At 34.9% G+C, this 21,472-nt stretch overlaps 1 protein-coding gene and 1 pseudogene across 1 annotated transcript; one reads left to right on the top strand and one right to left on the bottom strand.

Annotated features, from left to right (window-relative positions):
• Positions 1-5,608: 5,608 nt before the first annotated feature.
• Positions 5,609-7,267, bottom strand: LOC116122615 (annotated as a pseudogene).
• A 573-nt stretch (positions 7,268-7,840) lies between these two features.
• Positions 7,841-19,962, top strand: LOC116122654 (chloroplast envelope membrane protein-like). Its single transcript, XM_031408482.1, has 7 exons — positions 7,841-8,449; positions 8,759-8,844; positions 16,006-16,179; positions 17,307-17,421; positions 18,688-18,785; positions 18,998-19,133; positions 19,894-19,962. Exons 1-7 carry the CDS (start codon positions 7,841-7,843, stop codon positions 19,960-19,962), a joined length of 1,287 nt encoding a protein of 428 aa, XP_031264342.1.
• Positions 19,963-21,472: the final 1,510 nt, after the last annotated feature.

Genomic DNA, 21,472 nt, shown 5'->3' with positions numbered 1-21,472 from the left:
AGAATTTTTTTTGTTTGATTTGGAGGAACTGTTCTCGATCGCATTTGCTCAAAACTAATTTACTTCTCTCAACTCTCTCTATCAAAGTTAAAACAAAAATAACCATATATAGATTGAATTTCAGATTTGAGATGTCTCCATTCGTCTAATATTATTTATTTTAGAACCCTATCTCTAGACATATTTATTTTCCTTGAAACACTTGAAATTGAGGCAAGTTCAGTTTTAGATAGTGTCATCCAACCTTTGTCAAAAACAAGCCCTTTCTTTGAATCTTCAACTACCATACCACAAACCATCAATCCAAGTGCACACCATCCCTCAACTAACAAAAGATCCTTTGAAATTCCCCAACCTATAACTTTTTCAACATGTAATCAATGTTGAGAGCAAAAGTCATATCGCCCATACAATCCGACAATTAACAACCACCATAGAACCCACCCACCTCCCATTTCAGCCATCAAAATAAATTCAAATACTGGAGTCAAACAATTATATGACCAAATACTACAATCCTACAAACACCAGCTTCACCTCACAGGACTTCATGCAAACACTTTCATTCTTCCTTCAGTATTAAAGCTTGTTCCCACTCTCACTTCCACCTCCACTTTGGCCTGCAACTTCATTGCTTAGCCTCACAATCAGGCTCTGATTCTGACCAAGTTACTTCTAATTCTCTCATCACAATGTAGTCAAAGTATTCGAAAATTGAATCAGCGTACTTGGTGTTTGATAAAATGCCTCACGAGACATTATCTCTTGGAATTCCATCATAAATTGTTTTACCCAAAGTGGGTATTATACTTTATCATTGAAATGCTTAAGCAAATGTACTTGTGTGGTTTTGTTCCAAAACCGAACTCATTGCGGGCGTTTTAATCGCTTGGTGCCAAAGTGAGACTTGACTGTGGGAAGGCACTTCATGCTCTTGTTATATTCATGGACTAATTGAAGAGTCTGTTTTTTTGTCAACTGCTTTTTTAGACTTGTATTCCAAGTGTGGTATTAATGACTGCGTTCGAGTGTTTGATCAAGCGGAAATTAAAAATGAGGTCTCTTGGACCTGCCATGATCCTGGATGTATTGATAATCAAAACTATGGTATGGGGATTGACTGCTTTAGAGCAATGCAGAGAGAAGGGGTTACCTAACAGAGTAACATTACTTGTTGCCTTACTAACTTGTACTGAATTGGATTTTTATGAGTATGGGAAAGCCATTCATGGGTATGCTTATCGTCATGGCTTTGACTGGAATCATCGTTTGTCGTCTGCTCTTAGCATAGTATTGTGAATGCGCGAGGCATTGCTTCCTGCCAGGATTATATTCGAAAGATCAGAAGTTAAAGATGTTGTTATGTGGAGTTCAATTATTGCAGGCTACTCAAGAATTGAGGATTGTGATGAAGCTATGAAGCTTTTTAGGCGATGAGAGTGAGGACATGAGCCAAACTCAGTTACTTTATTGCAATGATTTCTGCTTGCACCAGTCATCTTCCTGAGCCATGGACTTGGAATCCATTGCTATTTCGAAACGCATTACATTCTGATGTTTTTATAGGGAATGCACTAATAAATATGTATTCAAAGTGCGGTAGTCTTGAGGCTTCGCATCTAATCTTCATGAAATGGCTTGCAAAGATTGCGTGTCATGGAGCACATTAATCAACAGTTATGGCCTTCATGGTTGTGGTGAAGAAGCTTTGCAGCTCTTTGCACAAGATGCTAAGAGAGGGATAGAGCCGGATGCCATTACACTGCTCTCCATTTTATCAGCTTGCAACCATTCTGGCCTTTACGAGGAGGGGACAAGTATATTCAATAATATCTAAAACATTCCAGAATATCATTAACTTCGGAACATTATCTTGCTATGTTGTCTTCTGGGGAAGTCAGGGAAGATTAAAGATGCTTGTGAGGTTGTGAGGACGATGCCAATGAAACCGAGTACAAAACTTTTAAGCTCTTTTTTCAAGCTTGTAAGATTCATGGAGATTGGTTGTTGCAGAAATGCTTGCACATCAACTTATAGAGTCAGACCTGAGAATGCTGCCAACACACTTTGTTAAGTATGATTTTATGCTGAATGTTGTAACTGGGTTGGTGTAGAAGAGGTGAGAGTGTCATGAGAGTAAAGGGATTAAATAAATGTTACGATTCAGCGAATTGACTAAGACAATTGAGTATTCATAGCACCCCAAATTTTGCTGGCAACTTAATATTTATATTGTGCCTCCACTCCCCTGATTCATAATATCAACTGTTAAATCAATTAATTTCGCTATACAACCAATCTAATGTTTATAACAAGTTGATATTGTTATTGATCAGTTGAACAATAGATATCACCCCATTAATTTTTTAAATGATAAGAATTGATAGAATACAAAACCGATAATGGGCTGATTCACAACATATCAGGTTTCAGGTCTAATTTATTGAATAGCATGATCAAGAGAATTAATAAAAATTTAAAAATAATACTACACATACATCATTTCCATACAATATTTCTCATACAATATAACGTGGCAAGATTGTTAGGTAAAGTTTAATTTTAACTTTAAATTAGCCATCATTATTGCCACCTAATGTTGATAAATGTTGTATGAAAATGATGTATATATAGTATTACTTATTGGTTGGTGCAGTTAGCAGACATAAAAGTGATAACTTTTGGGGTATTTTACAGTGTCTTTTGAGTAAAATCTCTTTTACAAAATTATATGAAACGCAAGTACTTTATCAAATTTATTCTTATTTTAGAAAGCACTTCAAAGCTTATTTCCTTCTAATAGTTGTTTTCAAAAACTTCCCCAAGTGAAAAAATGAATTAGTTCCCTGATATTTGAACTTACTTTAGTTTTTAGTGTTTTAATACATGATCATTAATAATAAAGAGATTAAGATTTGTTTTTCAATATTATGTTTTATGATTATCCATCTTAACCTTGATAACAAATTTAGTTACAGATCTTCAAAGGAGAAATTTTGATCCTTAAAAATACTCCAAAAAAACAGGACAGTATTATCATCCCGTTTTAAAAAGGCATTGTGTGTTATATACGAAGTCTCCTCAAACAGTTCAGACTTGAGAAGATTAAAGGTAAACCTGAATTTTCATGTAAATTCCTAGTAATGTACATTGTACATTATTTGGGGTTTTTATATTAGATTTCATCCTTAATGCGTACAATTCTTTCACAGCCTACTCAGACCCCAATCCTACACTTTAAGTCTATTAAGACTAACCATAAACTTCATAACCACATTCATCTGCTGGATTATTACATGAACGAACATATGTTATGGCAACAATGTGCAGATACCCTGAATCTTCTGTGCTATCGAGATATGTCACAATGTACAAATCTTTAAATTGATTTGACTCAATAAGAAAAGAACAAGGCAGGTGGGCTTATACGATGCAGTCTCCGCTGCAGACAGCTCCAGCCATATTGTCTATTTGTTAGAGTATTTCAGACACGATTGTATATATAACCAATCAATCATGGACTGAGTATATGTTAGACACACTGATGTAGAACCTCATGTTGATTGGATGCATGTACATCTATCGTAGAGAGGTTTTTTTCGTAGTTAACTTGCCTCAACAGTGCTATTTCCATATACCAGAACATTATTGGCCAGCATGGATGCTGATGTTCCACTTGCACGGGAAAAAGAACCAAACTTCATTGTCACTGAAACTAACTTTAATAAAACAAACAATATCTGTGCACAGATATTTTCCAAAGAACTAACAAGAAGTTCCAGCACAAATTAACGCATTTTATTAAGCGCATAGCTACTGAAAGGTTCATCTGTCCAAAAATATTCATATTCAAAACAAATGGAAGCAGAAGCTTAACTCTTTCAGTATCAGCCCAGCATGCATTACTGCTCACAGCCATTCATGAAATTGCAATCGACATCCAAGTCTTCACACTCCTGTATGTCTCGAATATAGCATGGTCCATTGTTGAAATAAAGCAAAACAATATCAGGGTGACATCTACTGAAGCTGAATAGGTCTCCAACTGCAAGGGAATAATTCTAACTTTTACTGGCCGAGTAAAACTGACCAGGTCATTACAGCAATTAAAAGTCCCAACTATATTTACATTGCTGCTTTGACAGCAAAAAATTTAAAAAAAAAAAAAAAAAATAGAAATCAATTTGTAAGCAGTAGTATTCCTACATCACCAAAATCTTTTATGCCACTTGTTACAGGAGCATTTACATACTGTTAACTAGTTTGTTTATCTCCTCACTTAGCATGGCATAGACGACAAATCAGCATCCCCACTATACTACACTGTTATCTTCATTTCTCAAAGTTACTATACTAGAATTTCTGAGTTGCAATTTTTTAACTGTCTTATTCTATCAATTCATAATATATACAAATTAGTCAAACAAATCAAGCAATAAGAAGTTTGTCCCCCAATAACAATGCCTACCAAATTCATTATCATATGAGATTCGCATTAACCCACACAATTTCAGCTTTTTTCATACTTTGGGCATAAGAGTAATAATATATTTGGAAGATTTAAACTGATAATGATTCTTTATAATCTTAATGATTACTATTATTAGTAAAAGGGTATTGACTTGATACCTTTTCTTATTTAGTGCCAAGGCAAAGAAGACTAAGACGTACATGTTCCAGGTCAGTTTTTAGCAGAAACCAAACAGGTTTCCAAAACCACAAAAGAACATCCTGGCATTTTTTCACGAAGCTAGTAAACCAAAGTAAACCAATCGGTAATGCAATTGGTATTGAAGTTGACACAACAACTAACAACTAATGAGCTGTTCTTTCAGTTAAATAATGAAGCACTTGACAGAAAAGCAACTGGAACAGGAGATAGAGGATTTCCATTTCAAGTCAAATAATCCTAAGAGCCATCTACAACACTTTTAAATAACAAGACAAAGATACCATGATACCTCGTACAAAAGAGATGAAACCCATAAGATGATTGGTAGTTTCAAGATGGTGAGGTGATAAAAACTGACTAGCACGACTTTTGAAGACACAAATCTAAAGGACCAAATATTGAATATTCAGAAATTTTCCCATATTCCATGCTCTTCTCTACATAGCGTTCCTATGTATCTGTACCAATTGAGACGGACACTGTCCCACAATTCCATGCTCTTTCTCTACATAGCATTCCTATTGAGAGTGCAATTTTCCAATTATAACAGTCCATGTCAAAATTCTCAATGAAACATATAGTATAATGAAATTATATTCGAACTTGGGGCTTTTAAGGCTAACAACATAAGACCAAATTTCTCACACTCCAGGGGCATTCTATGACCATGATCTCCAAACATCAATCACAAAATTTAACACAAACCATGGTTGCTATCACTCAGACATGACTTGACAGAACATTACATAACAGATGCAGATAACTTCACAGAACTCGGCTCACAACCAATATAAACCATGTAGTCAAATGATTCACACCGCAACTTCACAAGAACATTTGTGTATTTATTTACAAACTACTGTTTCACATCTCAATACAAAACAAAGACAAGGTATTAAATTACCTTATTACGTTTGAAGATGAAGCTTTATTTTGTCACTTGAAGCAGCGCAGTATTTGCTGATGGCAGTACATGATTCGTGCTTTCTTAAGAATTTCAGCAACAACCCAATTCTACGCTTGCTCAATGGCCTAGAAGGATCCCACTGAACCTGCAAAACCCCAAGATGATAACACCATTAGAACTCAATCAAGTTCAGCAACAGAATGAATAACAAATATGATGAGATTAATACTCACTCGTCACCAATGTTGCATTATTGTTGCTCATCGTGAGCCATGAACTTGGAAGTCCGCTTGACATAACGTTTATACTTCTTTGGTGAAACAGTCTGTCCACCGCCACCACTACTGACTTTTGCATCTTGTTGGAAACAACCATTCCCACCACTGACTTCTTTTGTAAACACTTAAAATCTCCCAAACCTAAGTCAGATCTTATGGTTGTTGATATTAGGGATTTTAGTTTGCACCAAGAAAAGAATAATAAAATCTACTTCCTGATAAACATAGAGACACTAATCCACACTATATCTAGTCACAAATTAATTAAAATAAAGAATTTGCTGGAACAATTAAAAAACGTGATTCGTGAACGATAGATAATAACTTTATAAAAGAGATTACCGTTAGCGGCAGCCGAGGCTGGTGACACGGCTGAAGCAGGTGAACGACGTAGTTTAAGAAACAAAACGAAAATTACTGTGTGGTGGAAGACGACAGCTCCTCTTGGTTGGAAGAAGGAGGTTCAGAGACTGTTCCAATAGGGCCAGCGTGTGAGGAACCTTGTAGCCTAAAACCTTTAATTTCTGTCAAGGAAAAACGAAAACCCCAACCCAGTCATCGTTTTTAAACCTTTTTACACGGTAAGACTATAATACCCCTCAATATCTTTATTATTATATTATTGAGATTATTCCATCTGCAGTTTTAAGTTTAATCAATTTAAAAAAAAGAAAAAATTGTAAACTTAATTCAAAATTGCTTTGATTTTCTAACGGATAATGTTAAATGTAAAAAAAAAAAAAAAAAAAAGATTTTTAAATTGTTATTGTATATATATGACAAAAGTGACCTTTTTTTTCAATATAATTATTAAATTTATTTAAAGTTTTGATAAATATTTAAAAACAATAATTTATTAACGTAAATTATAATTTTAAAAAGAAATAAAATTTAAAAATAGAGAGCCGACCTATGTCATTGGACTGCTGTTGGTGAGTGTCATACACACAGTCGGCATAAAAACCAAAAAAAAAAATATCCCCCTCAAATTACCAAAAATTATTTGAAAATATTTCATTTTATAAAATTAATTTTGTTGTTACCTTTATACACAACAACTAACTAAACCGATTGATTTTGATGGAATCAAATTGGATGCATGCATAATTAATTAAAATCAACAAAGAGAAACAAATAAATGACATAAACAATTTTAAAGTGATTCTACAAGTTCAAACTTAAGTCTTATTTTTTGTTATCTTAATACTTTGAGTATAAAAATAAGCTTAATCTCGTTAAAATTGTTAACCTTTTGGAATGAATTTTTTTAGGGTATTTATACATAAATTTGATAACTGTTTATAGAGAGGTTATAGAGATTATAGCTCAATCATTTGAAGTTAATCCAACAAGATTAACTCAATCACGTTAAATCAAAATTACATGATGATTTGTGAGGTAATTATCCATTTAACTCACCATAACAAACTTAGTTCGCTGCTTCACTTTCTCAAAACTATCACTGATTTCGAGCTTATGGTAAACTCTCGCGCAACAAATTTTATAACACCATTAAAACTCGAGAAATTATTGGTAACTCTGTTGAACTTTAGAGTTTAGAAACTACAACGGGGACCACGTCCCATTAATTTGAGTCATCAAGTTAACAAAAAGGTAAATATTAGAAGGAAGTGGCAAAATTTGAAATAGAAGCAAAGGATAGGGAGAAAATTAGAAAAATGAAATTAAAAAAAATGCTCCCAACCCGTTATCCACTTCCCTCTGGAATTCTTAGTTACAGTCCAAACACGTCCCTTTAGGTTAGCTCTAAACTCCAGCTATTCTCCTCCAACACTTATAGTTGCTTCTTTTAGCTTTTGCATGTTTCCTTACTTGCTTTAAGTTTATGGTTGTCATGAACCATCTCTTAATTTCTTAACTGATTTTGATTCAAGAATGTTGGTTTCGTTTTTCTGCTTACTGTATCAGCAACTTACTTCTTGAGGGCTTGAAAAATGTGGGGTTGCTATTTACATGTTCTCAATGAGCACTTCATTGGTCTTATGTCAAAATTTTATCTTTATTAACTCAAACCACTGTAGAAACTTTCTTTACATGCACAATTCCTCCTGTTCTTCGATTCGATGGAGTGCTAAGAAACAAAGATTTTGTGGGTTTATCCCAAATGCTAAAAACAATAATAACCATTCCAAGAGAAATAAAAGTTGGTGGCAAAGGTTCTTTTTTGATGATGATGGAAATTGGCTTGGTTTGAAAGATAATGATATGTTTGAAGAGGAGGCTGATGTTTCTAGTGATGAGGAGTTATCAGAGAGTGAGAAGTTTGAGGCGTGGAAGAGGCGGGCGGAGGCGATAATCGAGTTGAGGGAAGCTCAAGAAGATATGAGGAATGAAGAGAGTAGGAGGTGGGAGGATTGGATTGTGGATGATCATGGAAATGGTGCTGATGAATCTTGGAATCAAGATTTGGGTAATGGGGTTTGGCAAGGGAAGGACGAAGCGCGTTTGGATCCCAGTGAGTTGTTTCCTGAAAGGGGGTTGGTTGAGTCTGTGAGGAACTTGGTTTTTGGGAAAGAAGAGGATGATATTTTGTATGAGGACCGCATTTTTCGATACGCCTCCTTGAATTCAGTAAGTTGTTATGAGTAGTTGTGTTATAATCTTGCAAATTCAAGTTATATTCCACCATTAGCATCATGGCATGGATAATTCTAATACAGCAAATAATTAGTAATTGGAAGTGTTTATGAACATTTTCAATTGCTCCATTTTTGTTTATTGCATTTCATGTTTTCGACTTTGAATCATTTGAATACTCACCGCAACCATGTAGTTGTTTTACTATTGTATTTGTATATTGCTTTTGATGATAACTTTTTGAATAATTAATTCTAGATTATGACTAAAGAACCTAAGCCATACTTGTTCTTGCTGTTTCAGGCTAAATTTTTGGCAGTACTGATAATTATTCCATGGGCCTTGGACTTTGTGGTTCATGACTATGTTCTCATGCCTTTTTTAGACAGGTAATCATTGAACAGAATAGTCTAGTTCAAGTGACTTGCCGGTAATCATGCCTCTAACAAAATATTAGAACTATTCTCTTGCCTGATTTCTGTGTGTTATTAGTTTGTGTGGAACAATATTTTGGATAAGAATTTTCTTTTTGCTGTTATAAGACAGTTGAATGGTTCTATCTATTTGTCTTTTTACTGCACAACGTACTTTTTTGTTGATGCCAGTAATAATTTAGAAATTTTATGAATAAGTTTATCCCCTTAATTGTCACACAATGTTTCCGATTTCCCTCTAAATATCTCCAAACTTGAAACAGCTAAGTAGGATCCCGGCCATAAATAACAAAAGCTAAGTCTTTTAGTTCTATTGATTAATCTCACTTTCGCAGCCACCTGTACAATTATTTTGCTAGAATATTACAGAGGGAATGAGTTCCAGAGCATCCTTTATCACTGTTTTTGTTGGTGTTTTGGACATTGTTTCTGAATACTCATTTATCTACTGGACTTGACCCCTTTTAGATTCATCAATATTTTAGTTTTAGTAATGGGCTTTAGTTTTCAAGCTTCAAAAGAAATATAAATGGCAAAATCATGTTAGAAGGACGATAATGAATGAAGAACTGATGCATTACACTGTATTAGAGAGAAATAATATAGTATGTTTCTTGGTAAATATAGATCCCAAAAGCTTGGTTGACAATATTGCTATTTTGTAGCAAAAAGTGTGGTGAATTCAGCCAGACTTTTGATGAATGTTTGCTTCTAGATCTTGGTTCGGGTGACTCTTTCGGCTCCTTTGTGTCTTCCATTTCTTTTCATATTTTATTTTATTTTATTTTTTTTATTAATCTGGATGCTTTGAAATTTTAATCGTTAATAATTTGTAGAAATTTTGAAGCTACGATGTAGCTTAGTGCCTTTTTTTTTTTTTTTTTTCCAATGTAAAAAGCTATTCTAGAGTTATGTTCAGTGCACCTTAGTGTTGGAAACTATGTATATATGTAGTCAAGGGTATATATGTAATAATAGTGTGTGTATATATTTGTTAGGTTGTATTGTTGAAAAAGATTGAAAATAGAAATTGAAAAATGCAAATATTGAAAACATGATATCAGAGCCGGACTAAACCCTAAAACTCGTTTCTACGTTTCTGTTTTCCGGCCGCCGACGATTCCGACGAACCTTCTGTTCATGGTTTCTCACTCTCCAACGACGTTTGAATCTGTCCGACGAACCCTCGGCCTCCTTTGTTATCTCCGGCGACGTCTGTTCTTGGTTTCTCCCTTTCTGGCGACTTCTGCTCTCAGCCTCTCCCTTTCCGACGAATGCTGGTTCTATTCTAGTTAACTTGTCCCTTTCTTCTGCTCATTCCGGCGATTTTTTCTATGGTTTCTCTCTGTTCATCTCGACTTTCCAGCGACGCAATCCCTTTGCTTCCTTCGACGACATGATTTCTTTGCTCTTTCCGGTGGCCAACAATCTCTCCTCTGGTTTCTCTCTTCTCTGTTGTTCCCAGTGATTCCTTTTACAAGAAAGTGGTTGGTTTCTTTCTGGTTGTTTAAGATTGGGGTGCATTTGTGTTTGCTTGGGTTGTTTGGTGTTGAGGTTGTTGTGAATCTGTGGAGTTGGGAGGTATTTGACCCTGTCAATTGCTAGACAATATGGCAGAGGACGGTAAGAAGATGGTGACTGAAATTGTCACTTCCTACACCAAAATCACTGATCAGAAGTTATTGGGAGAAATGAATTATATTCAATGGAAATGGATTATCCGACGATATGTGTCCAACATTGACATGGGAGACCATTTAATCGAGGATCCACCTAAGGAAACAAAAAGTGATAGTAAAACTTGAAAAAAAATGGCTCATGGAAGATGATAAGCTCTTCAATCAGATTTAAAACACTCTCGATTCGTCCGCGGATGATGTGACTAGTCATTGTGATACCGTTAAAGAGTTATGGGAGTATCTAGAGTTCTTGTATGCTAGTAAACAAGACTTGTCTCATGCCCATAAATTGTTATTGAAGATCTACCGGGCAAATATGCAAGAGAAAACGTTGCTCGAATATTACATAGAGATAAAACAAGCCTTTGAAGAAAAAAGGGCTATGTTTCCTGTCCCTACTGATGTGAAGATGATGCAAGCACAAGAAGAACAAGTGGTAGTGCAATGTTTTCTGGCTAGGTTGAGACCAGAATACGAGATAGCTCGTACACAGCTTCTTACCAGCGAGACACTTCCCTCTCTTACAGATGTCTTTGCTCGACTTCTCAGAGTTAGTAAGGGTGAAGATCAAGGAGTTTCTAAGGACAAAGAAATCCTTAAGGATCTTAATGTAGATCATGCGGCCCTACCTAGCATGAAGCCTAGTAATGGCAAAGGCAACAAAGGGGTAAGTCGTGATACTAGAAACAATCGTGGTAATGGCCTTCGTATTTGCTATCACTGTGGTGTTGGGGGTCATGTAAAGAAGAATTGTTGGAAGCTCCATGGGAAGCCCCCGAATATGCAAGGTACTTAGAAGTTTGCTCATGTTGCAACTCAAGATGGTCTCTTATCAACCCTATCACAGGTTACTAACTTTGGAGCTGAATATGCTCGCCTCACTCAGCATTCTAGCTCCTAGTCATCCATCCCATCAACCACCACTACATTAACCCAGTTAAGTAATCCTACAGCATGTTTGTCCACTTCTAATAGTAACTGAATCATTGATTTTGGTGCTATTCACCATATGATGGGCGATACAGGTATTCTCTTCTCATTTTCACCTTCTTCCGATTTGTCTTCTTTACCTTAGCTAATGGGTCTACTGCACCTATTATTGGATGTGGTATCGCCCATCTCACCAAATCTATGTCTCTCTCCTCTGTTTTGTGTCTTCCTCATTTTCCCTTTAACCTATTATTTGTTAGTCAAATTACTAATGCATTCAACTGTTGTGTTTATTTTTTTCCTACTCATTGTATATTTCAGAATCTTGGGACGAGGCAGATTATTGGTAGGGGTCATGTATCAGGTGGCCTGTATATGCTCGATGATGTTTCGACTCCAGTCCCTCAACTTGTTGCGTGTACCAGTGATTCATCTCTATCCATATTACATGGTCGCCTTGGTCATCCTCCCCTTCCCATTTTGAAAAAGCTGTGTTCTAGTGTAGGGTCAACGTCACAACTTGAGTGTGAGGCGTGTCAGTTTAGGAAACACCATCGAGTGTCCTATAGCCCTAGGATAAACAAAAGAGTCACAACCCCTTTTGATGTTATATACTCTAATGTTTAGAGTCCTTGCCCTATGTTGTCTAAGTCTGGATATCGATACTTTGTTACTTTTGTGGATGATTTTTCACGTGTGACTTGGTTGTACTTTATGAAAAATCGTTTTGAATTATTCTCCATATTTTGTACCTTTTATGCTGAAATACAAAATTAATTTACTTCATTTATTAAAATTTTCAGAAGTGATAATGTCAAAGAATACTTTTCTGCACCTTTCTCCTTCTTTTTGTCTACTAGAGGTATTATTCATCAATCTTTATGTGTATCTACACCTCAACAAAATGGGGTTGTTGAACGCAAAAATCGTCATTTATTAGAAGTTGCTCGTACTCTCCTCTTTCACATGAAAGTCTCTACAGAATTTTAGGCAGATGTTGTCTCTACTGCGTGTCACTTGATCAATCGCATGTCTTCATCTGTTTTGGGTGGTCAAATCCCATACTCCATCTTTTTTTTATCTCAGCCTTTATTCTCTCTTCCTCCTAAAGTATTTGGGTGCACGTGCTTTGTTCAAGATGTTAGACCCCATGTCTCCAAATTAGAACCTAGATCTCTCAAGTGCATATTCTTGGGTTATTTCCGATATCAGAAGGGTTATCGTTGATTTTCTCCTGCCTAGGTAAGTACCTTGTCTCAGCTGATGTTTCCTTTTTTGAAACCACTCCATATGTTGAATCTTCCATTCCATCTACCTCTCTTGAAGCACCCCCTGGTGATTTTCTTGTTTACAACATTACCCATTATAGTCTTTTACCATCTTGTCCTCCTATCACCCAGGTATACTCTCGCAGGGTTCACCAGCACCATGAGGCACTTGTATCAACATATGATCCACTGCCTCTATCGACTGTCTCGCCCTCAGATCTGATTCCTCCTACCCTTGACCTTGATCTTCCCATTGCTCTTCGTAAAGGTAAGTGCTCTTGTACCAATCTATCTCCTCATTTGTTTCCTATCACTCTTTGTCTTTGTCTTCCAAGTCTTTTATTGCCTCTTTAGACTCTGTGTCTATTCCCAGCGTTATGTCTGAAGCAATTACTCATGATGGGTGGCGAAGGGCTATGGAAGAAGAGATGTTGGCTCTAGAGCATAATGATACATGGGTTTTAACGGATTTACCTGAAAATAAAAAGGTCATTGGGTGCAAATGGGTTTTCATAGTGAAGGCTAATCCCAATGGGTCTGTGGCTCAGTTGAAAACTTGGTTGTTTGCTAAGGATTATGCCCAGACGTATGGTATTGATTACTCTGAGACATTCTCCCTAGTGGCTAAAATGACCTATGTCCAGCTATTCATCTCACTTGCAGCTTCATATAGGTGGCCTATTCATCAACTTGACATAAAAAATGCCTTTTTACATGGTGATCTTCTTGAGAGGTTTACATGGAGGAACCTTCGGGGTTTGTTGCTCAGGGGGAGTCAAGAAAGGTATGCAAACTGAGGAAATATTTATATGGCTTAAAACAATCTACACGAGCTTAGTTTGGGAGGCTTATGATCATTCTGTCTTTTATAAGCAATCTAGTTCTAACATCATTCTTTTGGTTGTTTATGTTGATGACACTGTAATCACTGGCAGTGATGATGTTGGCATTCAGAGTTTGAAAAACTTTTTGGCTTCCAAATTTCACACAAAAGATTTGGGCACTTTAAGGTATTTTCTAGGAGTCGAGGTTTCTCGGAGTAAGAAAGGGATTTTCCTCTCTTAACGCATGTGTTAGATTTGTTGACTGAAATGGGCCTAATTGAGGCCAAGCCTTGTGACACTCCTATGGCTCCTAATATGAGATTGAATGCTGAGGATGGAAAGATGTTTAGTGATCCAGAGAAATACAGACGAATAGTTGGAAAGTTGAACAACCTTACAGTAACCCGTCCAGATATTGTTTTTTCAGTGAGTGTGGTGAATCAATTTATGTCATCTCTTAGGACATCTCATTGGAATGCAGTCCTTCATATTTTGAAGTATCTAAAAGGAGTCCCTGGACATGAGATTCTTTACAGTGATCACGGTCATAATAAGGTAGAAGGATTTTTATATCTAGATTGGGCAGGATCCTATGTGGATAGATGGTCTGTGACTGGGTTTTGTGTTTTTGTTGGAGGAAATCTTATCTCTTGGAAAAGTAAGAAACAACCAGTTGTAGCTACATCAAGTGCAGAGTCCTAGTATCGAGCTATAGCACAAGTTACTTGTGAGCTTATATGGACAAGACATCTTCTTAAAGAAATTGGGTTTGGTGATTTAGGGGCTATGGACTTGTGGTGTGACAACCAAGCAGTTATACATATAGCAAACAATTTAGTCTTTCACGAGCGGATTAAGCATATAAAAATGGATTGTCATTTTGTGCGAGAGAAACTTGAACAAAAGCTAATTACTACTAATCATGTTAGAACAGGAGAACAACTAACTGACATCTTTACGAAGTCTCTAGTTGGCAAAAGAGTAACCTATATTTGTAACAGACTGGGCATAATAGATATATATGCTCTAGCTTGAGGAGGAGTGTTGGAAACCATGTATATATGTAGTCAAGGGTATATATGTAATTGTAGTGCGTGTATATATTTGTTGGGCTGTACTGTTGAAAAAGATAGAAAATAGAAATTGAAAAATGCAAATATTGAAAACACTTAGAAAAGAGAAATATATTTTTTTTTTAAACTGTTATGTTCAGACCACCTCACAATGTTGGTTCAGTTAGCAATTCAACTTCATTAGGGAAAATATTTATTTCGAACTTTCATAGTCAACCAGGCCTAGTGTCACAGAACTTTTTAATCAAGGGTCCGACACCTAGCCTGTTGAAGATTGCTGGAACCTGAACTAGTAAATGTGTGAAGCAAATTAAAACTTTGCCACCATTTAATTTCGTACTGAAGCTGTAGCCTACATTAGAGAATTTCAATTGGTAGTCACAATTTCAGAGTTACTAGTTTCCTCGAGGAGAAGTGCATATTATCAATCTCCCTTTGATAGTCACTAGATTTTCTTTGTAGCAAGCAAATGATAAACATATTGGATAACACACCATCCCATTTGGAAGTTGCATACTAATCAACTACAAGCAAAATGTTTTCTTTTGAAAACTGAGGCTTACTCGAACCTAGAAGAGTAAAGAATGAAACAATTGGTAGAATCATGCTTCATGCAGATAGATATTTGGATATTCTTCAGATTTGGAATAAGAAATCCTTGATTCATTTTAAGTCTATCATAACTGAGAAAATTTTTGAAGAAGTGAGTGTTTCTTTATTTCTTACTTCATTTACGTTATGACTCCGATTTAACTGGCAACACCAACTTCAAATTAAATAGCCATGGATACATTCATTTTACACTTATACCAACCACTAGACTTGGATAAACTGAATTACCCTCCAACTTGACTACAATTAGCATATGCAACGGCAGTTTGCAGAAGTTGTTATGATTATGCTCTGGTATAAAATTATTGTAATACTCAGTTTGCATTAATACCACTAGTAAAATATCCTTCAAATACCAGAAATGCATTCCAAAATTTAAGACTCATGGAGTTTATCATTACTTCAATACTAAACACAAGTTTTCTTATATAAAAATATTTTACTTTTGAGCACCATTTCAGTTAGATTTTTTAATTTCCAATCAATTTGATATAGTTTAAGTGCTAAAAGACCATGACAATATAAAGAAATAGTGGATTTCTTAATCATTCTATAAATATAATAAACAGAATTAATTGAAGGTGCTTTTCTTGTGCAAATATACTATAGATGCCTTTTCTGGGTGTGGTTGCTTTAGATTTATTAAAACTTTAGAGGTAATTTATTGTGTCTGCTAATGGTGATGAGTATAGCTCTGACTTTCCAACTAAAACCATTATGTTGTCAACAGATATGTGAAGAGTGTACCACTTGCAGCTCAGATGCTCGATGTGAAAAGATATCAAAAGCTTGAAATGGTCAAGGAATTAAATGTTCAGAAAGCAAGATTCCGGCTTGAGGTTGAGATTGGCAAGTCTCCTCCTCTTTCTGATGAGGAGGTTTGGTGGGAGTTAAGACATAAAGCGTAAGTTAATACCCCTTTGCACTCTTTTTCGCTAGCATGTAGCTTACAATCTCATTTCCTTTCCTCTAAATATAGTTGTTATGACAAAAAGAAGACTGATGTTAGCTACCAGGAACTACTCAAGGATAAAGAAAGTTAAAAGCTTATTGTAGAGTGGGTGGTGAAATGTTTTTGTTCACTTGAAATGTGAAAACTTAAACTGATAAAATTCTATGATTTTGTCATAGTAACACTACGTAAATTTGGATGGATTTTGGCCTTCTAGACTATTCAATTACATTAGAGATTGATCATCATAATTTTTTCTTAAACAAAGAGATATATTATTGAAGAGATTTACCTTTTTCCTAGCTAGTTAAAGCCATAGGCTGATCAATTGTGGTTGCAGGTATCGATTTTTATGAAAAATTTGTTACTTGTATGCTCTGGCTAGAAATTGTTCCAATATATGAATAGTCCACAATTAAGTACCTCTTAACTGTTGTGCAGTGTTTTTCTCTTTCTATTTTCTTACCACGGCCCTTTGTTTCACTTGAACTAAGATGTAATTTCTTTCATTAGTAAAGTCTTATTTCTGTTTCTTATCAAGAAAAAATAATTTGCCCACTGTTTTGGTCAGAAAGCTGCATATGAATGAAATATAGATACCTATTAGTTTCCCTTCTTTCTTTGTCCCATTAAATGGTAACTGGTGAAGTTTGGAAAGTGGAAGAGTGGAAACAGAGGCAAATCCACGGAGTTCCAACAAAAAAGGATTACATTTTTTTTTTTTTAACTTTGGTGTTAGTATTAGAAGAATAAGAAAACTTACATGCTAGATGCTAAAAAAAAAGAAAAAAGAAAAAAAAGAGATTAAAGGAAACTTAAATATATTTCTACTCCTAAGTAGTATATCTTCTGAAAAGAAAGGAATCCACAATATGACTGGAAAAAAGGAAGAAAGAGCAAGTATCCACTTGAAATACGTAAGCTACTATAAATACTGATTATGGCATACATTATTACTCTTGTAAGCACACATCCAAACTGTCCTAGATTTGTACAGATTCTTTACCTATTTTTTCTTATGTAAACACATAAACTAGTAAGTGCTTTTCTTATGAGTTTCTTGGTTACTGCTTCAACAGTTTAGAGTTGCGAGATGAATGGAGGTTGGAGAATCGTAGAGCTTTTGCCAATATATGGTCGGATATGGTATTTGGGGTCTCATTATTCATTCTTTTATACTTCAATCAGAGTAAAGTGAGTTACCATTTACTCTTTTCTGATACATTTTATCATTTGTACAGATTTTTTTATTTTTTTTTATCATCATTGTGAGAAACATCACCAGCATGATTTATCATAGGTCACTAGTGTCTTCATTGTTGAATGCACCTGCCCTAGTTTGCACTGTACAGTTTTAGAGAGCTTAATACTATTGCTTAAACTTTACCTGTTAGGTTGAACATTTGGGTGAAGTGGTTACTTAAAATAGTATCAGAATAAATTTATGTCATTTTTCTCAAAATCATCGTACATTTGTAAATTATGGTAAACTTGTAAATCATTATTCTTTTTATATAATTGATTTTCTTGTTTGTAATAAAATAAAAAAACAAAAGTCATATAAAACTTCAGTGTTCCTTTCTATATCATGATTTTCTTGTTTATGCAAAATCATGTGTGGATAATTTTGACCATATAAAAATTATGGAGATCCAAGATAAATAATAAAACAGAACCTAAAAGTCATAAAACTTCAGTGTTCCTAGTCCCCAGTCAAAATGTCCTAATATCCTCCCTAAATCCAATTTAATTTTTTAAAGTCAGTTTATGTCTCCATTAATTCATACTCTTTAAGCTTGAGAAGTACAAGTGTTTTCTTGTAAAAACTGATCTTATTAGTATTTTTTAAAATGTGAGACTGAACTGTATTCAAGAAAAATAATGATATAGTCTATGGACTAGATATCCAGAACGTACTGGTTTGGGTTTTAATTTTGGGTTATATCTGGATCTGTGTTTTTGGGAGTGGATTTTGTGTGATGTTGGTGAATGGACACCATGGGCTCCAACACTGTGATCATGGGGTGACCATCATGTTCATGGTTATCAGCATTAGAAAAGGAAACAACACTTTTAAGTGTATCCTGATATCAGATGCTTCTTACCAGGCCATATTTCCTGATGGTTGTAAGGGTCTGTTGGAGCAACAAAATATCTGTGTTCTTAAATTTTTGTTGACAATAAATGTTAACCATCTTGTGTGCTAAAAATCACTAGAACTATTGTTACACATTATGAACTTCCAATGATGTTATGTAGCTGCCAAATGGACATTGCCTTCTTGTGTTAGATAACATGTACATATGCTTTTGATTAAGCACTTCTTGTAGTACACAAGAACATCTAATCAGGCTTTTGCATAAACACATGTAGGTAATCATTAGTACTTTGAACTCAGCTGGAAGTGTATTGTTCTTTCTTTAACACTTCTTATCTTGTCTTTCTTTCCCCATTTTGCAGGTGGCTTTGCTGAGATTTACAGGTTATAAAATTATAAACAATATTTCAGATACTGGAAAGGCATTTTTAATTATTCTTATCACAGACATTTTTTTAGGGTAATTTTCCCTTTTTCTGAAATCTACTTATTAGCACGTTCTTATTGTTAATTTATGTTACTATACTCATTTATTGCAAGTTGGCTTACATTGATGTGTCTTCAGTTGGTATCACCTGTGGAATAGTTTCATGTTTACTGTTATAGCGAACAAAACTGAAATATTTTATCCCCAGCTGCTGAAAAATGACATAACGGGTTGTCTACTTGCAGATATCATTCGGAGTCTGGTTGGCAGACTCTTTTGGAGATAATTGTTGAGCATTATGGTCTTGAAGTTGATCAGTCTGCCATAACCATTTTTATCTGCCTGATTCCAGTTGTCATTGATGCATGTGTGAAGCTTTGGGTATGTCCCATTCCAATTCTCTTGGACATGTCATTTTTCACTTTTCTTATTGCTTACCATGACATGACTTTAAACTATGACTTCATGTTATACCCTCTATCAGTTTCCCTTTTATTCTCTACCATTGATTCATCCTGAAACAATTATATCATCTAAAAAGCTTATTAAAAGTAAAGTAATTATTTGTTTGATTGCATTTGTATTAATATAGCGTGCACTTATTTCTGTTCTCAGACGCTGGAAACTCTCTAAATTTTGGGGTTATGGGGATATCCTTACATATTGTCTACCTTCGCATATCTCCATATTCAAATAAAAACTTTTGTGTACAACAGACTTAAACTCAAATCTCCTTATAGAGTTCAACAAAGGCCCCCTCCCTTTGCTTGCCTAACCAATTAGAGAAATAGCATTTCGCTATCCAGCTCATGAAAATGTTTCTCCAATAGCAATTTAGTCTGATTGCTGTATCGCAAACCTCTTTACAATAAAATTTTTATACCTCAGCTTTAATACATATATGCTTCTTTATCTATGTTGTTGCAACCCAATATGCTGTATTTGTCAAATTGGATCTTTACAATTCATATTTGATTCGCAAGTTTCTAATTTCTCCTTCACCTTGATTGACATTTAGATGAAATTTCATTATATTCGGGTTAGTTGCTTGTGAGCATCCTCTCTTATGTACCATAGCTCTCATTTGACGGTTTAGTACCTGAGCTAATTCTCATATTATTTGATTGTTTTCATGGTGCAGCTGTTTAAATTTCTTCCAAGGTTATCCCCAAGGGTATCGAATATTTTCCAAGAAATGAAGCGTCACTAGTTGACTTNACTCTTTTGGAGATAATTGTTGAGCATTATGGTCTTGAAGTTGATCAGTCTGCCATAACCATTTTTATCTGCCTGATTCCAGTTGTCATTGATGCATGTGTGAAGCTTTGGGTATGTCCCATTCCAATTCTCTTGGACATGTCATTTTTCACTTTTCTTATTGCTTACCATGACATGATTTTAAACTATGACTTCACGTTATACCCTCTATCAGTTTCCCTTTTATTCTCTACCATTGATTCATCCTGAAACAATTATATCATCTAAAAAGCTTATTAAAAGTAAAGTAATTATTTGTTTGATTGCATTTGTATTAATATAACGTGCACTTATTTCTGTTCTCAGACGCTGGAAACTCTCTAAATTTTGGGGTTATGGGGATATCCTTACATATTGTCTACCTTCGCATATCTCCATATTCAAATAAAAACTTTTGTGTACAACAGACTTAAACTCAAATCTCCTTATAGAGTTCAACAAAGGCCCCCTCCCTTTGCTTGCCTAACCAATTAGAGAAATAGCATTTCGCTATCCAGCTCATGAAAATGTTTCTCCAATAGCAATTCAGTCTGATTGCTGTATCGCAAACCTCTTTACAATAAAATTTTTATACCTCAGCTTTAATACATATATGCTTCTTTATCTATGTTGTTGCAAGCAAATATGCTGTACCCAAATTGGATAGGATCTTTACAATTCATATTTGATTCGCAAGTTTCTAATTTCTCCTTCACCTTGATTGACATTTAGATGAAATTTCATTATATTCGGGTGGTTGCTTGTGAGCATCCTCTCTTATGTACCATAGCTCTCATTTGACGGTTTAGTAGATGAGCTAATTCTCATATTTTCATGGTGCAGCTGTTTAAATTTCTTCCAAGGTTATCCCCAAGGGTATCGAATATTTTCCAAGAAATGAAGCGTCACTAGTTGAATCTTTCAATTAAGTTTTGCAGTTCATTTGAGCTATAATACCAAACAAGGTAAATCTATTACCAACACTACATTTGTTTTTCTTTTTTATCCCTCCAAAACTCATTTTCTGTTAGAGTCAATCAATTATTGTAAAATTGACTCTGTAATAAATGTTTATTTATTAATAAAAGACATATTCTTCTATATCGTGTATGTAATGATCTACCATACGCAGCAGAAAAACAAAAATTCAATCGGTAAATCAATTATTTTTCTTTGTTAAGATCTGAGTATAGATTATACCGTTTACATGTTTATAAACAAAATCTATATAAAGTAAATCCATTTTAAGATTAGAATATTTACGTACGTTTGGAGGCTCCTCAAAATATCTCTGACTTCAGACAGAAAAACTGTTCCATTCGATCTTCCTCTTTATAGAGTATTGTGTAGGTTTATAAGTAATATTGCAACATGAGGAATAAGGTCTCAAGCTTGCTAAAATGAAGAGATCATATCATAGTTTTGAGAATAAGAGTTCATCAATGTCGAATCTTTTCTGTTCACTTGGATCAACTATTATGCTA

Source organism: Pistacia vera, unplaced genomic scaffold, assembly GCF_008641045.1.
Source record: "Pistacia vera cultivar Batoury unplaced genomic scaffold, PisVer_v2 Contig136, whole genome shotgun sequence".
NCBI classification, from domain to species: Eukaryota; Viridiplantae; Streptophyta; class Magnoliopsida; order Sapindales; family Anacardiaceae; genus Pistacia; species Pistacia vera.
Note: the sequence above shows the minus strand (reverse complement) of the source record. Positions and strands in the feature narration are given on the sequence as shown.

Bases quoted from the DNA above. Each gene is read 5' to 3' on its own strand.
- LOC116122654 (XM_031408482.1), top strand. From the start codon at position 7,841: ATGAGCACTTCATTGGTCTTATGTCAAAATTTTATCTTTATTAACTCA. The intron at 17,422-18,687 runs GTGAGTTACCAT...CCCATTTTGCAG, and splicing joins TATACTTCAATCAGAGTAAA to GTGGCTTTGCTGAGATTTAC. The intron at 19,134-19,893 runs GTATGTCCCATT...TTCATGGTGCAG, and splicing joins ATGCATGTGTGAAGCTTTGG to CTGTTTAAATTTCTTCCAAG.